This window comes from Pan paniscus, chromosome 1 (genome assembly GCF_029289425.2).
Source record: "Pan paniscus chromosome 1, NHGRI_mPanPan1-v2.0_pri, whole genome shotgun sequence".
NCBI classification, from domain to species: Eukaryota; Metazoa; Chordata; class Mammalia; order Primates; family Hominidae; genus Pan; species Pan paniscus.
The window spans coordinates 17,779,200-17,798,058 of NC_073249.2; the positions used below are offsets into that span (position 1 = coordinate 17,779,200).

At 41.8% G+C, this 18,859-nt stretch overlaps 1 protein-coding gene across 6 annotated transcripts in view; it reads left to right on the top strand.

The window, feature by feature from the left end:
- The first annotated feature begins 1,068 nt into the window (after positions 1–1,068).
- The window catches only part of EGLN1 (egl-9 family hypoxia inducible factor 1), a 60,123-nt gene continuing 42,332 nt past the window's right edge, over positions 1,069–18,859 (top strand). For 3 of the 6 annotated variants that reach the window (XM_063596562.1, XM_063596565.1, XM_063596568.1), the window contains exons 1-2: positions 1,069–4,087; positions 16,255–16,422. In XM_063596562.1, coding sequence (XP_063452632.1) covers positions 3,197–4,087; positions 16,255–16,422 — 1,059 coding nt within the window. In that variant the 5' untranslated portion in view covers positions 1,069–3,196. The remainder of the gene's footprint in view (positions 4,088–16,254; positions 16,423–18,859) is intronic. The other 3 variants (XM_014343469.5, XM_055102580.3, XM_063596577.1) reach the window with 1 other exon arrangement.

Below are 18,859 nucleotides of genomic sequence, written 5' to 3' on the forward strand. Positions count from 1 at the left end.
ATTCTTCAGTTTCTAGAACAGTTGCTTTTGATTAGGTTAGGGGCAGAAAAAACATTTGTAATAATTAATGGCTTTGAGAGACACAAGGCTTTGTTCGCCCCAGAGTATTAGTTAACCCACCTAGTGCTCCTAATCATACAACATTAAGGATTGGGAGGGACATTCATTGCCTCACTCTCTATTTGTTTCACCTTCTGTAAAATTGGTAGAATAATAGTACCCATTTCATAGCACTGTATGATGATTAAATTGGTTAATATTTTTAAAATGCTTAGAACACAGATTGGGCACGTAATAGCAAGCACCACATGTGCTTATAAGATAAATTCCTTTGTGCTGCCTTCCGTTAAAGTTTAAATAAGTAAATAAATAAATAAATACTTGCATGACATTTTGAAGTCTCTCTATAACATCTGAGTAAGTGGCAGCTGCAACAATGCTACTGGAGTTCCAGAATCGTGTTGGTGACAAGATTGTTCACCAGCATATGGTGTGGTGAAAACTCACTAATTTGGAATTAGTTCAGATTATTAAGCCTGAATAGGTGAAAATCCTGAAATCAAGGATCTTTGGAACTATTTGAAATCAGTATTTTATATTTGCCTGTTGTATTCATTAAAGTGTTGCAAGTGTTCTATTTGATGGATTAAGTATATTTAGGATATACATGTTCAATTTGTGATTTTGTATACTTAATTGGAACAAGAAAGCTAATAAAGGTTTTGATATGGACATCTATTCTTTTAAGTAAACTTCAAGGAAAATATATGAGTAGAGCATATAGAGATGTAAATAATTTGTAGACACACCACAGACTGAAATAGCAAATTTAAAAGAAATTGTTGGAAGAATCAAGTGTTTGTGGAATGAGTCCTCCTAGTAAAGTTCCTGCTCTTGTGAATAATTAAGCATCATATATAATTACTATAGCAAAAGGAAGCCTAAGAAGTATTAGACTCTACTTGTATTTAAATTACATTTTACGTAATTTACGTGTATGAAAAATGTTTTAAATGCTTATTTTTGTAAGCCATGAGATAGCTCCTTTACATTTTAAGAATTTCTGAATTAATTTTCTTGGATTTTATTAGTGCAAACGGCAGAGCTAGCAATTCCTTTTTCTGTGTTCCCATTCCATCCTATTCATCCCTCTTTTAGGAAACTCTGAACTCTGGATTGTCCTTGTTTACATGCCTGCCTCCTGCATTGGACTATGTGTCTCTGAGTGTAGTATGACTAATTCATTTGTTTGTCAAGGACTCTCAATACATTTGTTGAACAGCCTAATTAGTAATGTCTGCAACAATGACATTTTACTGTATTTAATAAAGCTCTGGGAAAGTAGAATACACATAAGACAGGTCCAGGTCTAAATTCTTTACAGAAACTTGGATTTTTAGTTCGGTTTGAAATTTGAAGATGTGAGTATTATTTATCTCAGTTTCCCAAAGGACAAGCTAATTGGAATTATCATCCTCTTTCACTTGATTGGATCCCCAGAATGCCATTTATGCATGCAGCAGGATTTTATAACAGTTTTAAATTCTGTATATTTGATGAAGAGGTTTTATATTTTTGGATTCAAGCCTCTTTTTAAACTTCTACAATATGGTTTACAATAATTTCTTATATCCTGCTTTTGAAATACATATTGCAGCTTTTTAAGTTTGGAAGGCTATATTTCAAGGACTGAAGTTACAGTATACTCAAGTGATACACAAGCCTAGCACCGCACTTTCCACATAGAGTGTTCGATAAAGATTGTTAAACTCGAAATCACAGGCCTTTTAATTCTTAAGACAAATAGCAGCAGAAAGAAACATCTTTGGCTTATTTCTGGTAAGGTTTTTATGCTCTGTAAAACAAAGAATTGTATTCATCCGCGCAGCACAGATTCTATTAAAAATAAATGTGAGAGTCGTTAATGTAGTAGTGCTCATTTACCATCAAAATTCACTTTTCAGGAATAATCCCATCAGTTTAAATTGGATATTGGAATGAGCATTGATTACATTTAACTTGGTAGCCCAAAATTTCTTCATGGGGTTTTGAACTCGGCGGGATTTCAAAGGTTTTAAAAATGAGTTTTTGATTTTTTTTAAAACCCTCAAATTTCATTACCTTTAAATTAGGTCGAAACGGGGCGCAAGAGACTGGATTAACACCATAGTAATACTTATTTTGTTCTTAACCATTTCAGGGCTTCTTGAAATAGAGGCTGTATGGTGTAATGGAAAAAACAGCCTTGGAATCTGGGAGCCTGATTCCTGGATTCAGTCCCAGTTTTGCGTGACCTTGGGCAAGTTACTTTACTTCTCTGAATTTCCGTTTCCTCCTCTGCAGAATGAGGATCGCAATAGCCACCTTGCAACCTTGACTGGAGCGAGCCTCGCACACCCCGCGCCGGCCTGGAGGAAGAGCAGCCATGATTACGCCGCCTTCGCTCCGCTACCCGCTTGCGGCTGGCGCCCTCCTCCAGCAGGTGTAGGCGCTGCCGCGCTGCCCCACGCCTTTCCGCCGCTCGCGGGCCTGCGCCTCGGCGTCCCCGAGGAGGCCGCTGCGGGCTGAGGTAGCGCACCGGCCTCTCGGCGTCCCAGTCCCGTCCCGGGCGGAGGGAAGGCGGGCGACCCACCTCCGAGGCAGAAGCCGAGGCCCGGCCCCGCCGAGTGCGGAGGAGCGCGGGCAGCCCCCGCCCCTCGGCCCTCCCCCCGGCCCTCCCGGTCCTCCCTCCGCCCCCTCCGCCCTCGCGCGCCGCCCGCCCGGGTCGCCGCGGGGCCGTGGTGTACGTGCAGAGCGCGCAGAGCGAGTGGCGCCCGCATGCCCTGCGCTCCTCCACAGCCTGGGCCGGGCCGCCCGGGACGCTGAGGCGGCGGCGGCGGCCGAGGGGGCCGGTCTTGCGCTCCCCAGGCCCGCGCGTCTGAGCCCAGGTTGCCATTCGCCGCACAGGCCGCGTTCTCTCAGCCCTCGGCGGCGATGAGGCGCTGAGGCGGCTGCCGGCGCTGCGCCGGAGCTTAGGACTCGGAAGCGGCCGGGCCGAGGGCGTGGGGTGCCGGCCTCCCTGAGGCGAGGGTAGCGGGTGCATGGCGCAGTAACGGCCCCTATCTCTCTCCCCGCTCCCCAGCCTCGGGCGAGGCCGTCCGGCCGCCACCCCTCCTGCTCGGCCGCCGCAGTCGCCGCCGCCGCCGCCGCCGCCGCCATGGCCAATGACAGCGGCGGGCCCGGCGGGCCGAGCCCGAGCGAGCGAGACCGGCAGTACTGCGAGCTGTGCGGGAAGATGGAGAACCTGCTGCGCTGCAGCCGCTGCCGCAGCTCCTTCTACTGCTGCAAGGAGCACCAGCGTCAGGACTGGAAGAAGCACAAGCTCGTGTGCCAGGGCAGCGAGGGCGCCCTCGGCCACGGAGTGGGCCCACACCAGCATTCCGGCCCCGCGCCGCCGGCTGCAGTGCCGCCGCCCAGGGCCGGGGCCCGGGAGCCCAGGAAGGCAGCGGCGCGCCGGGACAACGCCTCCGGGGAAGCGGCCAAGGGAAAAGTAAAGGCCAAGCCCCCGGCCGACCCAGCGGCGGCCGCGTCGCCGTCTCGTGCGGCCGCCGGCGGCCAGGGCTCGGCGGTGGCTGCCGAAGCCGAGCCCGGGAAGGAGGAGCCGCCGGCCCGCTCATCGCTGTTCCAGGAGAAGGCGAACCTGTACCCCCCAAGCAACACGCCCGGGGATGCGCTGAGCCCCAGCGGCGGCCTGCGGCCCAACGGGCAGACGAAGCCCCTGCCGGCGCTGAAGCTGGCGCTCGAGTACATCGTGCCGTGCATGAACAAGCACGGCATCTGTGTGGTGGACGACTTCCTCGGCAAGGAGACCGGACAGCAGATCGGCGACGAGGTGCGCGCCCTGCACGACACCGGGAAGTTCACGGACGGGCAGCTGGTCAGCCAGAAGAGTGACTCGTCCAAGGACATCCGAGGCGATAAGATCACCTGGATCGAGGGCAAGGAGCCCGGCTGCGAAACCATTGGGCTGCTCATGAGCAGCATGGACGACCTGATACGCCACTGTAACGGGAAGCTGGGCAGCTACAAAATCAATGGCCGGACGAAAGTAAGTGTGTGCTGCGGGTTTGTGCTGGACAGGCCCTTCTCGGCGGGCAGCCCCTGCCTGCGACTGAAACTGCCTAGGCTGAGAAGCAGCATTCCTCTATATAGGAGGGACTCACTCCTTCTTGTGTAGCTCCCCGTAAGGAAGACGGACCGAATTTGTAGTAGCTGTTTATCTAGTTAGCCCCTTTGTATCCACCGTTTTCCACTTACTGCCCGTTCACAAACTTCTCCGGCTAATTGCATGGTTTTTTGACTAAACGTAGGCGCTTTAACTTTCCTATTTTCTTTTTTCCATTCCACTATTGGTCACAATTCAAACCTTAGTGGCGTTTTAGCCACCCAGTGAAGGGGTGTTAGAGTACCACCCGAAGCAAGTCCTGGTTCTGCATCTGCCTTGTGTTTGCATAAGCTGTTAAATTTCCTATGGTGTCTGAACCACTCATCACATTTTGATTGAGAGTCAAACGCTGTGTTCAGTTAGGAATTTGCCGGCTGACCGCAAAAAGGTAAATTTAAAAGAAGCATTTAGTCGAAAGACTCTGTATTCGGGAAGAGCTTGGCTACTCCCCTCCCCCTCTTATAGCTCTTATCCCTCACCCTGTTCCTACTGTTTTGAAACCCATTACAAAAAGGGGAAAGAAGTATTTCCGTTTTCAGACCTCTCAGTGTAGGTAGGCTACATTTTTAGCACAAGTTTCCTTTATTTGCTTTGTTAATGTAATCCTTCTGTTGAAAACTGTTTTGTAACTTCCTGGAAAACAAAACAAAACAAAACAACAACACGGAATTGGCGTAGGAGGGCTCGTTTTATCCTCCCAATTTGGTGAGATCTTTTTGTTTTCTCTTTACTGTTGCGGTTTTTCCTCCACAGATTTCTTCACTTCTTATCTAGTCTATTCCCTCTTTCCTCCCTCATGATAAACAGTAGGCTGTTTCGTCCTTAATCAACTCTCTTGCAGCTCTTTTTCATTTTACTTCTCAGATCTTGATCTTTTCTTTGTGGCTGCTCCCAGGCCACCCTCCTCCACCATCAGTCTCTGATTTTGTGGGTTTTGAGAGATTGACCTGGGAGAGCATCACAGTTGCATGTTTGTACACACACGCTGACTCTAACCAGTGGTTCTTCTGTATGTGTGTGTCAGATCATCTACTTTGACAGTCATTACATGTGATTCTCAGGCTGTCCGAAAGACTGAACATAGGCAGTGAGAAAGTTACAAACATGAACATTTTGTGGGGAAAAATACAATGGGGAGTCTAATTTACCTATTGCCACTTCATTGCTGGATGAAGGCACAAGTCTTAATTTCTTGTAGTCTTAAAAAGGAACAGTTGAATGATATTAAACTGGAAGGAAAAGGGGGATCTGATGAAATTTCAGCCTTGGTCTTTCACTAGATTTTCATTGATATTTTTAAGAAAGTTGTCAGGGATCACATCTGAACATAAAGTCCTGAGCTCCAGAGCAGGAAAGAAATTAGTTTGAGACAATAGGGCTATGAAGACTGACCAAAGTATATAGTTGGGACATAAGCTTAAATTGGATTCTTGAAGAAGGTGATGTCCCAAATCTTTCTTGATCTGCTTTCCTTAGTTAATTTAGCTTTCCAAGTTAAGCTGAGACCTCTTTTCTCTTTTGTCTTCCTGCTTTCACCTGTCCTTAGAGAAGGGACAGCAGACAGCCTGGCTCTTAGAGTAAATGCTTCTCATAGGGATGCTATTAGGAAATAGCTACCTCCTTCCTCAAGAGTTCTAGTTGTTGGGGTTTTAAGTCACGTAACTGTACATATTAGCAGGTAATAAGGGACAGGATGAAGGAGGGATGACTTTTAAACTCTTTGGATTTGATCTGCTTATATTAATTTTAGGGACACAACTTCAGGATCTATAAATGATATTCAGGAATTCCTTTCATTGTACTTCTTGGCTGAAAGAGGTTTTGGTAATCGTGTTTGAACATGTAATTTATTCCTAAAAAACAAGAGTGTTTGCTTTGTGGAAATGAGAAGGCAATCAAAATAACCACCCACCGTATATTGAGCAACCACAGTGTGTTAGGCATCATATTAGGGTCAATACAGATACAATCAGAGTATTTTTTTTTTTTTGGAGACAGGGTTTTCCTTTGTTGCCCTGGCTGGAGTACAAGGGTGTAAGCATGGCCCGCTGCAGCTTCCACCTCCTGGACTCAAGCTATCCTGCCATCTCAGCTTCCGAGTAGCTGGGACTGTAGGCACACACCACCATACTTGGCCAAATGAAAAAAAATTTTTTTTGTAGAGTCAGGGTCTTGCTGATCATTTGATCTCGAACTCCTGGGCTCAGGGGATCCTCCTGCCTTGTCGTCCCAAAGTACTGTGGTTACAGACTTGAGCCACCTCACCTGGCCACAATAATCTTAATTCTGTGAAGTGAGTAGTGTTATTCCTAATTTACATTTGAGGGATTTTCAGCTCAGACTTGGCAAAGGTCTACCACTTACTATAACCCTAGCTGGTGTTCAAACTTAAGTCATTCAGATATCAAACCCATGCTCTTTTTTAACTATGTTAGTTATAGGTAGAACATTAAATGAGATGTAGATTATTTAGCACACTGCTGGAACTGCAATTTGATACATATATTTTGTTGAAAGTGGGTGAATAGCACTAGCTTTATATGTGAGTAATCATACTCTATGGTTGGGCTGTGTAAAACTTTTTATTAGGTGACTGTACAATGTTTATTTCAGATGGTGGCTTAAAAGCCACTTTTGTATTTATCCACCTGAATTATGCGCCTGTCAGTATACTGTTAAGAGATGTCAGAATATGGTTTTTTTATGTGATTGCAGAGGGAGACTTCAATTCAGAATTTTATCCTTCATAACATTATAGTGATTTTAAAAGTTATATGCAGCAAATGTGTAGTATTTTTCTCATTTCAGCTTTCACAGCAGTAGGCAGGTGGTTGTATCCCTTTTTTTATAGATTAGAAAAGTGGGACTCAGGAAAAGTTAGTTCACTTGTTGGAAATTCTGCAGCTTATTAGGACTTAAATTCAGGTTTTCTGACTAAGAATCTGATGTTCTTTTTTATTTACATCATGTATATTGCATGCTCTTTATGTCAGGGCGTGGTAATCAGATGATACATGATAGTCTGTGGCCCATTCAGTGTAGGCTTTGTTTTCCCCTGAATTTCTACTTCAAACATGCTTATCTGGCCGCTGTTTATGCAACTACTTTAAAAAAGGAACCACAAGGGAAAAATGAAGTCATACAGGAGAAAAACAGAAATGTAATTGTAGCCACTGATATAACCAAGCTCCTGTTTCCACTTTCTCTGGTCTTTTTGGGATTTTCTCCTTTTTGCCGTTACCCTGCCCTTTGATCCTATGTCCTTGCTTATGCTTGTTTTCATCAAGAAGAGTCTTAATGATATCCAGTAGAAAGAAACCATGGTCTGCTGTTTTGTGAAGAGTAGTGTGCCTTGACTTGGGGGTACAGGAGGAAGAGGAATGCAGAGGAGTGAGGATCATGGGAAAATGTTGAACTTTTCTTTTGGAGTTTCTTAGCCACTATGAAGGAAAACATTTTCCCATTAAAGTAGAAATACTAGAATCATATACATAACATTTTTGGAATTTAATCCAAAACTTAATCTGTTCCGTTAAAACATACATAAAGAAAAGGAGTAATAAAATAGGTTGGGACTAATAAGCAGCAGATTATATTACTAAGATTTTTCACTATTACTGTAGTTAATTAGTTAGGTCTGGCTGATTATGGCTTTTAGAGCAAAGAATAGGATGAGGAAAATGCAGCTGTTTTATTATCACTAACAGAGATGTGGTGAACAATCCTCTTAGATGTTAAAAACGAAACTGACCCAGGAAGAGAGCCCTCATCAGTACCAGACCATGCTGGCATTCTGATCTCAGACTTTCAGCTTCTAGAACTGTGAGAAAATAAACTTATGTTATTTAAACCTAAATACATAAGTACACCTTTATCTACTTTTTCCATTCTCTTTGTATGCTTGGGATCCAGGATACACAAATCGAAGTTACTTGTTTAATGATTTTATAACTATGTCAGAATTTAAGTTAAAAGTGAGTTACTCTGTATGTAGAAAGGCTGAAAATAGTACAACTGCAGTAATTCTGTCAGCTATAAGGGAGGTGTGGACTGAGAGGGTAGTCTTAATAGATTGTGATCAACTATATGTGAAAACATTTTGTATAGTGAGTTGATGTGTAGTTTACATGTAAACTAACTCCTTTAGTTCGAAAGGAATTTTATTTTACGTTAAAAGATTTTTTTAGGCTGGGCTTTAGTGGCTCACGCCTATAATCCCAGCATTTTGAGGGGCTGAGGCAGGAGGATCGCTTGAGCCCAGGAGTTGAAGACCGGCTTGGGCAAATGGTGAGACCTTGTCTCTAAAAAAATTAAAAAATTAGCCAGGCATGGTGGTGCGAGCCCATGGTCTCAGGTGGGATGATTGCTTGAGCCCAGGTGATAGAACAAAACCCTATCTCAAAAAAAAAAAAAAAATTTTTTTTTGTATGTATGTAACTCTTTACTTATCTACTACCTAATAATCCACAAAAATACCCACAAATCCTTAATTACGTGGAGGAGGAGGAGATGATAATAGAGATCATTTTAACTTTGAAAGATAATGGATTCCGGGCCAGATGTGGTAACTCACCCCTGTAATTCCCAGCACTCTGGGAGGCTGAGGTGGGACGATAGCTTGAGTCCAGGAATTCAAGACCAGCCTGGGCAACATGGCAATACCTCATCTCTATTAAAAAAAAAATTATTAAGAAAGAAAGGGGCCAGGTGCGGTGGCTCACACCTGTTACACCAGCACTTTGGGAGGCTGAGGCGGGCGGATCACAAGGTCGAGGGATTGAGACCATCCTGGCCAACCAACATGGTGAAACCCTGTCTCTACTAAAAATACAAAAATAAGCTGGGCGTAGTGTTGCATGCCTTTTAGTCCCAGCTACTTGGGAGGCTGAGGTAGGAGAATCGCTTGAACCCGGCAGGCAGAGATTGCAGTGAGCCGGGATTGTGCCACTGCACTCCAGCCCGGGCGACAGAGCGAGACTCCGTCTCAAAAAGAAAAAAAAGAAAGATAATGGATTTGGTTCTGCCATTAGATCTGGGTTGGATCCTGGGTCTGCTATGGTTTCTGTGTCCTTAGTCCAGTTTCTTAATTTCTTGAGTCGTCAGTTGCTCCGTTTATAAAATGGTGTTCAGTGATACCTGTGTTTTTAGCTTTTCAGGCTTGTTGTGAGGTGAACATATAATGTTTCATGTAAAGCACCTTTTAGATGGTAAAGCGCTCTGCAGAACTGTTCTTAACTATTACTTCTCCCATTTAAAAAATGTGCCGTCTTTCTGATTCTTTCTTTTAAGAATTCTGTGCTTTCCCTGTCTCATTCCCCTCCGATAAACTGGAGAAAAAAGGGCTTAGAATGATCACCCATTTTTTTTACCTAACCACTTTTCCTGCATTTACACATTTTTTTTTAAAAAGAGAAGAAATAACATTTTTTTCAAGAGAAAAAAGTCCCAGAGAGATTAACTTGTTCAAGGTCATAGAGCTGGTGACAAAATCAACAGACCTTTGATTCAGTTCATACGTATCTGTAACTTTATGCATATTTCTACTTAACTAATTTTGGCATATTTTACGCTTTTTTTTTTTTTTTTTAAAGGACAGGGCCTAACTTGCCCAGGCTGGAGTGCAGTGGTGCAATTATGGCTCACTGCAGCCTCCAGCTCCTGGGCTCAAACAGTCCTCCCACTTGAGTCTCCGTAGTAGCTGGGACTACAGGCATGTGTCACCACACCTGGATAATTTCTTAAATTTTTTTGTAGAGACGGGATCTCGTTATGTTGTCTAGGCTGGTCTAGAACTGTTGGCCTCAAATGATCCTCCTGCCTTGGTCTCCCAAAGTGCTGGCTCATGCCTGTAATCCTAGCACTTTGGGAGGCCAGGGTGGGCGGATTTGCTTGAGCCCAGGAGTTCCAGACCAGGGGGCAACGTGGTGAAACCCATCTCTAAAAACAATACAAAAATTAACCAGGCATGGTGGCACATGTCTGTAGTCCCAGCTTCTTGAGGGGCTGAGGTGGGAGGATCGCTTGAGCCTGGGAGGTAGAGGTTGCAGTGCGCTGTGATTGCACCACTGCACTTCATCCAGCCTGGGTAACAGCGAGACCCTGTCTCAAAAAAAAAAAAAAAAAGGTGCTGGGATTACAGGTATGAGCCATCGCACTGGGCCTCTGCCATTTTTGAGAATATGCTTGAACATTCGAGACTTTCTTCTCCCTTTTGCTTCTGTCATTCTACATGTTGGCTTATCTGACATTCTAGTTTAAAATTTTCTCCTACCTAATTTTCTTAAATGTTCTTTATCCATCTGTCTTTCCTCTGATACTATTTAAAGCCGTTTGCCCTGAAGTAGGCCTACCCTCTCTTGTTTCTTTAGTAGGAGCTGTCTTCCCACTCTGTGTTTCTGAGTTACAGTTTACTCCTGTTTTCCTTTCCCTTTTTTCCCCCATCAGGCTTGAAATCTTTGTTCTTCTTCCATGTTTTCTGAAGCTTGTGCCTTTCTGGTATGCCTTTGGATTGATGTTGTCAGCTTAGTTGTTTTTGTTTAATTTTTCACTTTAGGCCTTTAAAGCTACCCCAACTATTTCAGTCCCCCTTTTATTCTAGCACATTCTTGGGCAGTTTCTTATTCTTAGATTTTACTTCTGTGCTTACATTCCACCTTCTTTTCCACTGTGCCCTCGTTTCCACACTTGGAACATTGTCTGTGACTACATGATGGCATTCAGATAATTTACTAAGTCCATTTTCAGAGCTTGTCTTTGCCTCTTATTTCAGCTAAATCTCTTCTAAAAAAAAAAAAAATTGATATAGATGGTTAACCAAAATCTTCTCTTACAACAGTTTATTTCATGCCTTATTTCCTAGTCAAAACTCAACTTTTCTGCCACCTTTGTACTTCATAATCACATTTTTCCATAACCAATTCAGAATTAGTTTCATTTCTGAAGAGCTTGGACAATATCTGTTGACTTGAGATCCCCATAACGTTTTCATGAGTTTGGAATTCTCTTTTTTCTTATTCAGTGTTCCAGGTCCCATTTCTTTACCAAAGCAAAATACGTGTACTCTTTACCCTTTGTTATATTTTCTGAGTCCTGTTTTGATACTATTTTCACTCATTTGTTCATTCAACAAATGTTGAGTACCCTGCACATACAGGCCCTGTTCTAGGAGCTGGGGTGTCCTGAATAACAACAAAAAGCCCCCCTTCTCATGGACCTTATCTTCTAGTTGGAGGAAGTGTGGGGTGGGGAGGGACAGTCAATAAACAGATGTACAAGTAATACATGGCATGTTAGGTGGTAAATATTAAGATGGAGAATAAGATAAGGACAGAGTGACTAGGGAGTACTCTTTTAGATAAGATTGATAAAATAAGGTGACATTTAAATAGTGACTTGAATGAAGTGGGAAATTAGTTATGTGGATATGTGGAAGAGGAGCATTCTCAGGAATGGTATTAAATAGCAAATACAGAGGCCCTAACTTGAAATGTGTTTGGTGTGTTCAGAAAACAGCAAGCACGGCACTTTGGGAGGTCGAGGTGGGCGCATCACTTGAGGTCAGGAGTTCGAGACCAGCCTGGCCAACATGGCGAAACCCCACCTCTACTAAAAATACAAAAATTAGCCAGGCGTGATGACATCCACCTGTAGTCCCAGCTACTCTGGAGGCTGAGGCAGGAGAATTACTTGAACCCAGGAGGTGGAGGTTGCAGTGAGCCAAGATCATGCCACCGCACTCCAACCTGGGCAGCAGAGTGAGACTCTGTCTCAAAGAAAGAAACAGAAAACAGCAAGGAAACCACTGTGGTTTTAGTGGAAGGAGTAAAGGATATGTGATTGATGTAGTAGGATAGGAAATGAGATCAGTTTGTGTAGGATATATTCTGGATATATTTTGAAAGTAGAATCAAATGAGATTTGCTGATACATTAGATGTGGGGTATGAAAGAAGGGAAGAGTCATGAATGACTTAAAGGGTTTTGGCTTGAGCGATTGGAAGGAAATTATTGTTTTATTTTGACCTAAGTCTTCTGCTTTTCTTCTCTTGCCCCCACTTTTTCAGTGTTGCCATTTATGATAGCTTGCTGACACTTACTTCCCAGCCAAGCAACAAGAAAAAAGTTATATGCTCTAAATTTTCACATTCCTTCAAATTGGCTGTGCTAGCTACTACTACTGTTGACCTTCTAGCCCCATCCTTTCTTCTCTAGAGGTTTTAAGGTTTCTTTGTGCAGTATGCTCTTATCAGCTCTACCAGTGGAACCGCCTTCAGGAATTATTGCAGGAAACCTTGCAACACTTTTAGTGTTGTCTGTAAGTATGTCTGTGCTTCCTTGCATGAACCACTCATTCAAGATGGCTTGTGAATCCACGTAAAAAGAAATATACGAAGTTTGAACTTTAGGGGAACGTTAGAGAAAATTGAATGGTTCAACATAAGGGAAGCATAGATTTAGATTCATTGTCAAAATGAAGTCAGAAATAAATCATCTTCATTTAAACCTGTTGAAAATAAAACTGTTACAGAAAATTGGGAAGAATGGAATGACCATAAAATATGAAAAATAGTTCCACTGACTTATCAATACATGACTGTATGGTACACATGACTATATGATAGCTTCCTAAAGTAGTGAAGAAGAAGAAAGTTACTGATAGCTTAGGGACTGTATTGGATGATCTGTGAAGATGTCAGTGTTGTATGAGCCTTTCATCCCCTTGATGTGGAGCCTGGCATTGGAATTGCAAACAAAGTACCAAATATAAAATAATACTGGTACTATTAAAATTAGAATATACTATCCAGGCCTTTTTTTTTTTTTTTTTTTTGAGATGGAGTCTCACTCTGTCACCCAGGCTGGAGTGCAATGGTGTGGTCTTGGTTCACTGCAACCTCTGCCTTCTGGGTTCAAGTGATTCTCGTCCCTCAGCCTCCTGAGTAGCTGGGACTACAGGTGCCCACCACCACACCTGGCTAATTTTTTTGTATGTTTAGTAGAGACAGGGTTTCACTATGTTGGCCGGGCTGATCTTGAACTCCTGACCTCGTGATCCGCCCACCTCGGCCTCCCAAAGTGCTGGGATTATAGGCATGAGCCACTGTGCTCGGCCTACTATCCAGGACTTTTGAGCATAGGAAGCCTTGTTTTTGATTCTAAAGTGTGAGAGAGGGTCACAAAAGTATGGGTAAACATTAGATTGTCAGGTATGAAATAATTTTTAAAAATTAAAACCAGAAACGTGAAACATGAACTCCAGAACCCAGGAAGCTGTAATCTCATCTCAGTTCAGTTTAAGGCTAATTTTTATGTAATAACACCTTAATAGGAAATGTCAAATCTAAGAAGTAAATTGAAAAGGACTAATCATAAGTTTGGGGAATAAAAAGATTGACCATTGTATTTGTCTGTTTTCACACTGCTGTAAAGACCTGAGACTGGGTAATTTATAAAGAAAAGCAGTTTAATTGACTCACAGTTCGACATGGCTGGGGAGGCCTCAGGAAACTTACAATTATGGCAGAAGGCAAAAGGGAAGCAAGGCATGTCTTATATGGCAGAAGGAGGGGGGGAGAATTGTCAAACACTTTTAACATAAGATCTCATGAGAACTCACTATCATGAGAACAGCATGGGGGAAACTGTCACCATGATCCAGTCACCTCCCACCAGGTCCCTTCCCTGACAATGGGGATTATAATTCAAGATGAGATTTGGGTGAGGAGACAGAGCCAAACCATATTAACCATCTCTCTGAATTTTTTCTTATTAATATTGGTATTTCCAATTTTCCTCTATAAATGGTGACTAGGAGCTTGGCTTCTATAGTTTTGTTATATAATTACCCTTTAATTCTATCTCAAGGCATATTTTACCTGTGTGATGTCTTCTACCAATTTCTGTTAGGTCTACTCTGAAATGGATGCCTTGAAAATTGCTTTTTAGCTAAAAAATTTAGTGATTCCCCACCCCCCACCCCTTAGACCAGATATTTTTACTGCTGCAATAGCTCTATTAACCACCCCACCTTTAAAATCTTTGGCTACCCATTTACTAGCCTGGGTCTGTCTTATCTTTTCAGTTGTTTTTTCTTATATTTTTCAGTTTTCTTTTTTTCCTCAACTTACAATGGTAGTTTTTTTCCTAAAGTTCAGTTCACTTTCTGTTCATGACTGTCAGAAGATGTGTGTGTAGAAGGAACTTGAACATCTATATTTCTAGATTTTTCTTCTTAGTTTGTATTAGTCATCTATTGCTACATAACAGATTACTCCAAAGTTTAGCAGCTTAAAATAACACACATTTGTTATGTCATACTTTTTGTAGACAAGGAATTGGGCACAGTCTAGCTACATCTTCTGCCTCACTATTTCTCACAGGCTGCAGTCAGGACATTGGTCAGGGTGTGTGGTCTCCTTCTAAGGCTTGAATGGGGAGGGATCTGCTTCTAGCCTCACTCAGTGGTTATTGGCACCATTAAGTTCTTGGCAGGTTGTTGGACTGAGGGCTTCAGTTTCTTGCCACGTGGGCTTCCCTAACATGGCAGCTTTCTTCAATAAAGTATGCAAGCCAAAAAGGCAATAGTGTCTGCTGGCAAGACTGAAGTCCCAGTCTTGTAATCTGATGATGGAAGTGACATCCCATCACCTGTGCTGTATTCTTTTGCAAGAAGCAAGTCACTAGGTGACTTTCCATTCCATATGTGTGAGGAATCATACGAGAATATAAATACCAGTTCTTACGTCAGTTCTTCCTTGGCAGTGTCTGCCCCTTAAATGTTACTATTCTTTATGATCTGTGGTTTGTCTTCTCTTTTTTTCCCTCTAGTCTACACTTTTTTTCTCCCTGGGTTATCTTATGCGCTCATGGAAGCACAAGTTCTTAAACTAGTTTGCCTGTGTTGAAACTCTTCTTCTGCTACTTAATTGCTCTCTGATTTTAGACACATTTTCTAACAACTAAAGCATTAATTTCCTCATCAGTATGATAGGAATTAATAATAGTACCTAATCCAATAGGTCTATTTGAGGACAGGTGAGAAAATAAGAAATACTCAACAGATAATCAGTGCTCAATTAGTATTAGCTGTAACTGTAACAAATAATAGTAATAACAACAATCATGACTTCAGCTATTAGGATTTGTTAAAGATTCCTTCGTCTGTCTCTTACTTTGGCATCTGTAGAGGACTGATAGACATTTCTACCTGAATTTTCTGGAAGTATTGCAAACTCAATGTGATTAAGACTGAAGTTTCCTCTTGTTGGAAGGAATGAGGATTGGTAAGCCTGTCTGATGGGGGAGATGGAGGAACAGATTTAAAATTGATCCTGTGAACTTCATTTAGTTATTCAACAGCTATTTACTGAGTGTCTGATCTGTGTTAGGCACTGAGGGTACCACAGTGCCCAGGTCAAAGTAATTTTCTCTGCCTTTCTGGAGTCTTAACTGTGTTAAGGGAAATACAATGTTGAACCTGTAATTCCCAGTGCTATGTTTATGAGATGGAAGTACAGGATCCTGTTGGGATCACACAAGAGGAGACCTAACTTGGTCTGCAGGCCAGGAGAGGTTTTTTTTTTTTTTTTTTTTTTTTTTTTTTTTTTTTTAAGAAATTAGGCTAAGACTTCTAAAGGTTAAGTTGGAGTTAAGTCTATTGAAAGTCTCCAAGTCTGGAAACAGCATGATGTTTTAGAAGAACATACTTTCCTTTATCAGTTTGAAAATTTTGCTTATTTAAAACTAATTTCCTATTAGTCTCTTGTTCCTCATTCCCATTTACACTCTTCATTGCTGTCCTGGATTATTACAAAAGCCTGTTTTTTGTTTTTTTTTTCTCTTTTTGTATCTTTCTAGTTCATTCTGTCCATTGCTACTTTTTTATAAAGAACATTTCACCACCATATACTTTCTGTTCCAGCCACAGGAACCTGTTTGCAGGTCCCTGAACCTACCTTCATTTTCTAGTGCTGTGCATTTCCTCATTTCTTTCATTTGGAAAGTGGTGAGAAGGTTCTCTAACTTGCTTCTTGCCCTCATTTCTCTAAGCAGAGCTACAACTTTGTCCTGTCTGTTCCTCTGGCACTTCCCATCACCGTGATAGGATACTTCACTGTGGCTGGTTTCCATTCCCATTTCCTCTACTATTGTGAGCCACTTGAGGCGAGAACCCTTGTATTTCCAACATTGGTGTACTCAGCATCTTGCGTCGAGGACTCAGTAAGTATTATATTTGAATTCCCACTGCACCGCTCTAATTAGAATTTAAAAAATCACTTTCTATCTGGATTGTTACACAATTTTTTTCCCCTTAATTCATTTTTCTCCATGTACTACCCATATGCATCCTATATAAATTTACCAACACTCATAAAAATCTTACTCAGAAATCTTCAGAGGTTTGCTAAGGATACAATTTGATTCTTACACATTTAATGCTCACCAGCTGCTTAGGCCCACACCATTTATCCACCCTGATTTGCTACTGCTCTTTGAAATACAACCAGTGTTTCAGCCAGACTGTTTTCCTGCTTCTGCTCCCCTTCTCCTCCTCCCAGCACATCTGTGAATTCTTTGACTGGTTTACCACTCCCACACTCCTCCCCAGCAATGCAGATCTTCTACACCCTTTAGGATCTAAGCTAAGTCCGCTTCCCAGATATCCTCCCGAACTCTGAATGTCCTTTGATCTCTCTTTTCTCAAAAACCTTTTATACCTTTTATTCCCAAATTATCTTCTCTAGAAATCTGTAAGGGCAGGGGAAGGAATGGTTTTATACTATTCTGTCTTCGGCAGAGGACTTTTATTATTGCTTGTTATGTACAGTATTAGTCATATCTTGCTAACACTCAGTGAATTGCCCTCAGCTGATCCTCTGCCCTGTACCTCACCTCTGCTTTACCACCTTTCCATCCGATTTCTAAAACTGTAGTGGGACTTTTTAAAAAGTGTGTGAGAGTTTTAATCCTGTTGTGGTCAACTCGCCTTTCTTTGCTTGCTATGCTGTTTCTAGTCCCTATTTTCCAGATAAAAATAGCCCAGGTCAGCATGGCTTAAACCATTTTTAACTCCAGGTACTAGGAGAAAGGTTTGCTCTAAAGGTGAAATGAAGTTTTATGACGTTGCTTAGGCCAAAAGTCAGTTGATCAGGTTATGAACTGCAATAGAACTTTACACATCCATGAATCTAATGGAGAGAGGGCCTGCATATCTTATGTCCCTCACCCCTACCAATGGTGTGTGAATCCTTCAAAACAAAACAGCATAATAGACATAATGTTGAAAGTGACTTCTTTATATACCCTTTTTACAAGACCTAGAAGAAAAAAGCTTGTAGCTAGAAAGCAGATGCAAAGTTAACATTGATACCACGTTGATGTGCAGAGTAAAATTTTCAAGAGCAAAATTTTAAGCTTCTAAAATTATCATGGATTTGATTTGGTTTTCGAACTGTAATTTACTCAAAACGTCAATTATGTGGAAGGAGGTTTAAGAGTTGTATTTAACAAAAGAGGGCATGAGTTAATTAAGTTGAGAAATACTTCTTTTATGATGAGAAAACCTTTTGGCCTTAACCACATTTCTAGATTCAAGGATTTAATCAACGTGGGAGAAGCAGTTGCTTTAACTAGATTAAAAGAGGGCCATGGTGGAGTGTAGATAAATAGAAATCTGGCAGTGTAAAGGTCATTTGAATCTGGTTTTCTCACACATTCAAACATTTTTATCCTTAAAGCAAAAATGACAGTTTGACCTGCCAGTTTTGCTTAGTTTTGATGCTTAAAATGTATTTTTATTCTCTGATTACAGAGTTGGTAAGGAAAGTAGCCTAAGAAATATTTACCACAGATGACTTATGTGCAAAGAGTGGTTGTAGTTTTGGGTGGTTACAACCCAAAGTATTTTGGAATAAAATGTCTTGAATAAAGAAATTTTGGGCTAAAAGTCGTGTGTGATAATAAAATAACACCCTTTTCCAATAGCTTAGAAGTTTTTTCCAAGGCAGTCATATAAGCTAGCGTCTCACAACTTTGTTTTGCTGCTCGACCCCTTTCAGAATCTAGTGGGAGCTGTGCACTTTCTCACACTCAAAATGAGCATAGTACGCACAATGTTCTGCTTGTAATAAAGCCCATCCATAGACCCTATGTTAAAAACCCTGTTAGAGTTCCAAAAAACCATACCAAAACTAAACATTTTTAAGCATTTCATATCACATTATGATAGAATAAGGTTTCTGTGTGTGTTCAGTTCTTGCTCCCTCCCTGCCTTTAGAACTATGGTTTGAGTTTCTTTTCCCCCATAAATAATGGTATGTATATCCTATGGACTTCTGGAAGATATATGCCTTATACAGTCTGGCTATAGAACAAAACAAAGTTAACCGGTATATACCAGGATGGAAGCTACAATATAGTGATAATGTCTTCTCTGGAGGGCATACCTCTCCAGACACATTTGCTAGGTTAATTCTTGCTTTAGAATTCTAGATGTGCAGTTGTACCATAAAGGACTGAGAGTCTTCATCACTAATAATTAACACTGGCTTATGATTCTCTTTTTCCTCTTGTCCTTTTAACGCTGTCCTGTCCCCTGCTCCCACTGCCTCTGTGCTTGTTTGTTTTGCATTTTTGTTTTTCCTTGTAACTGGCATTT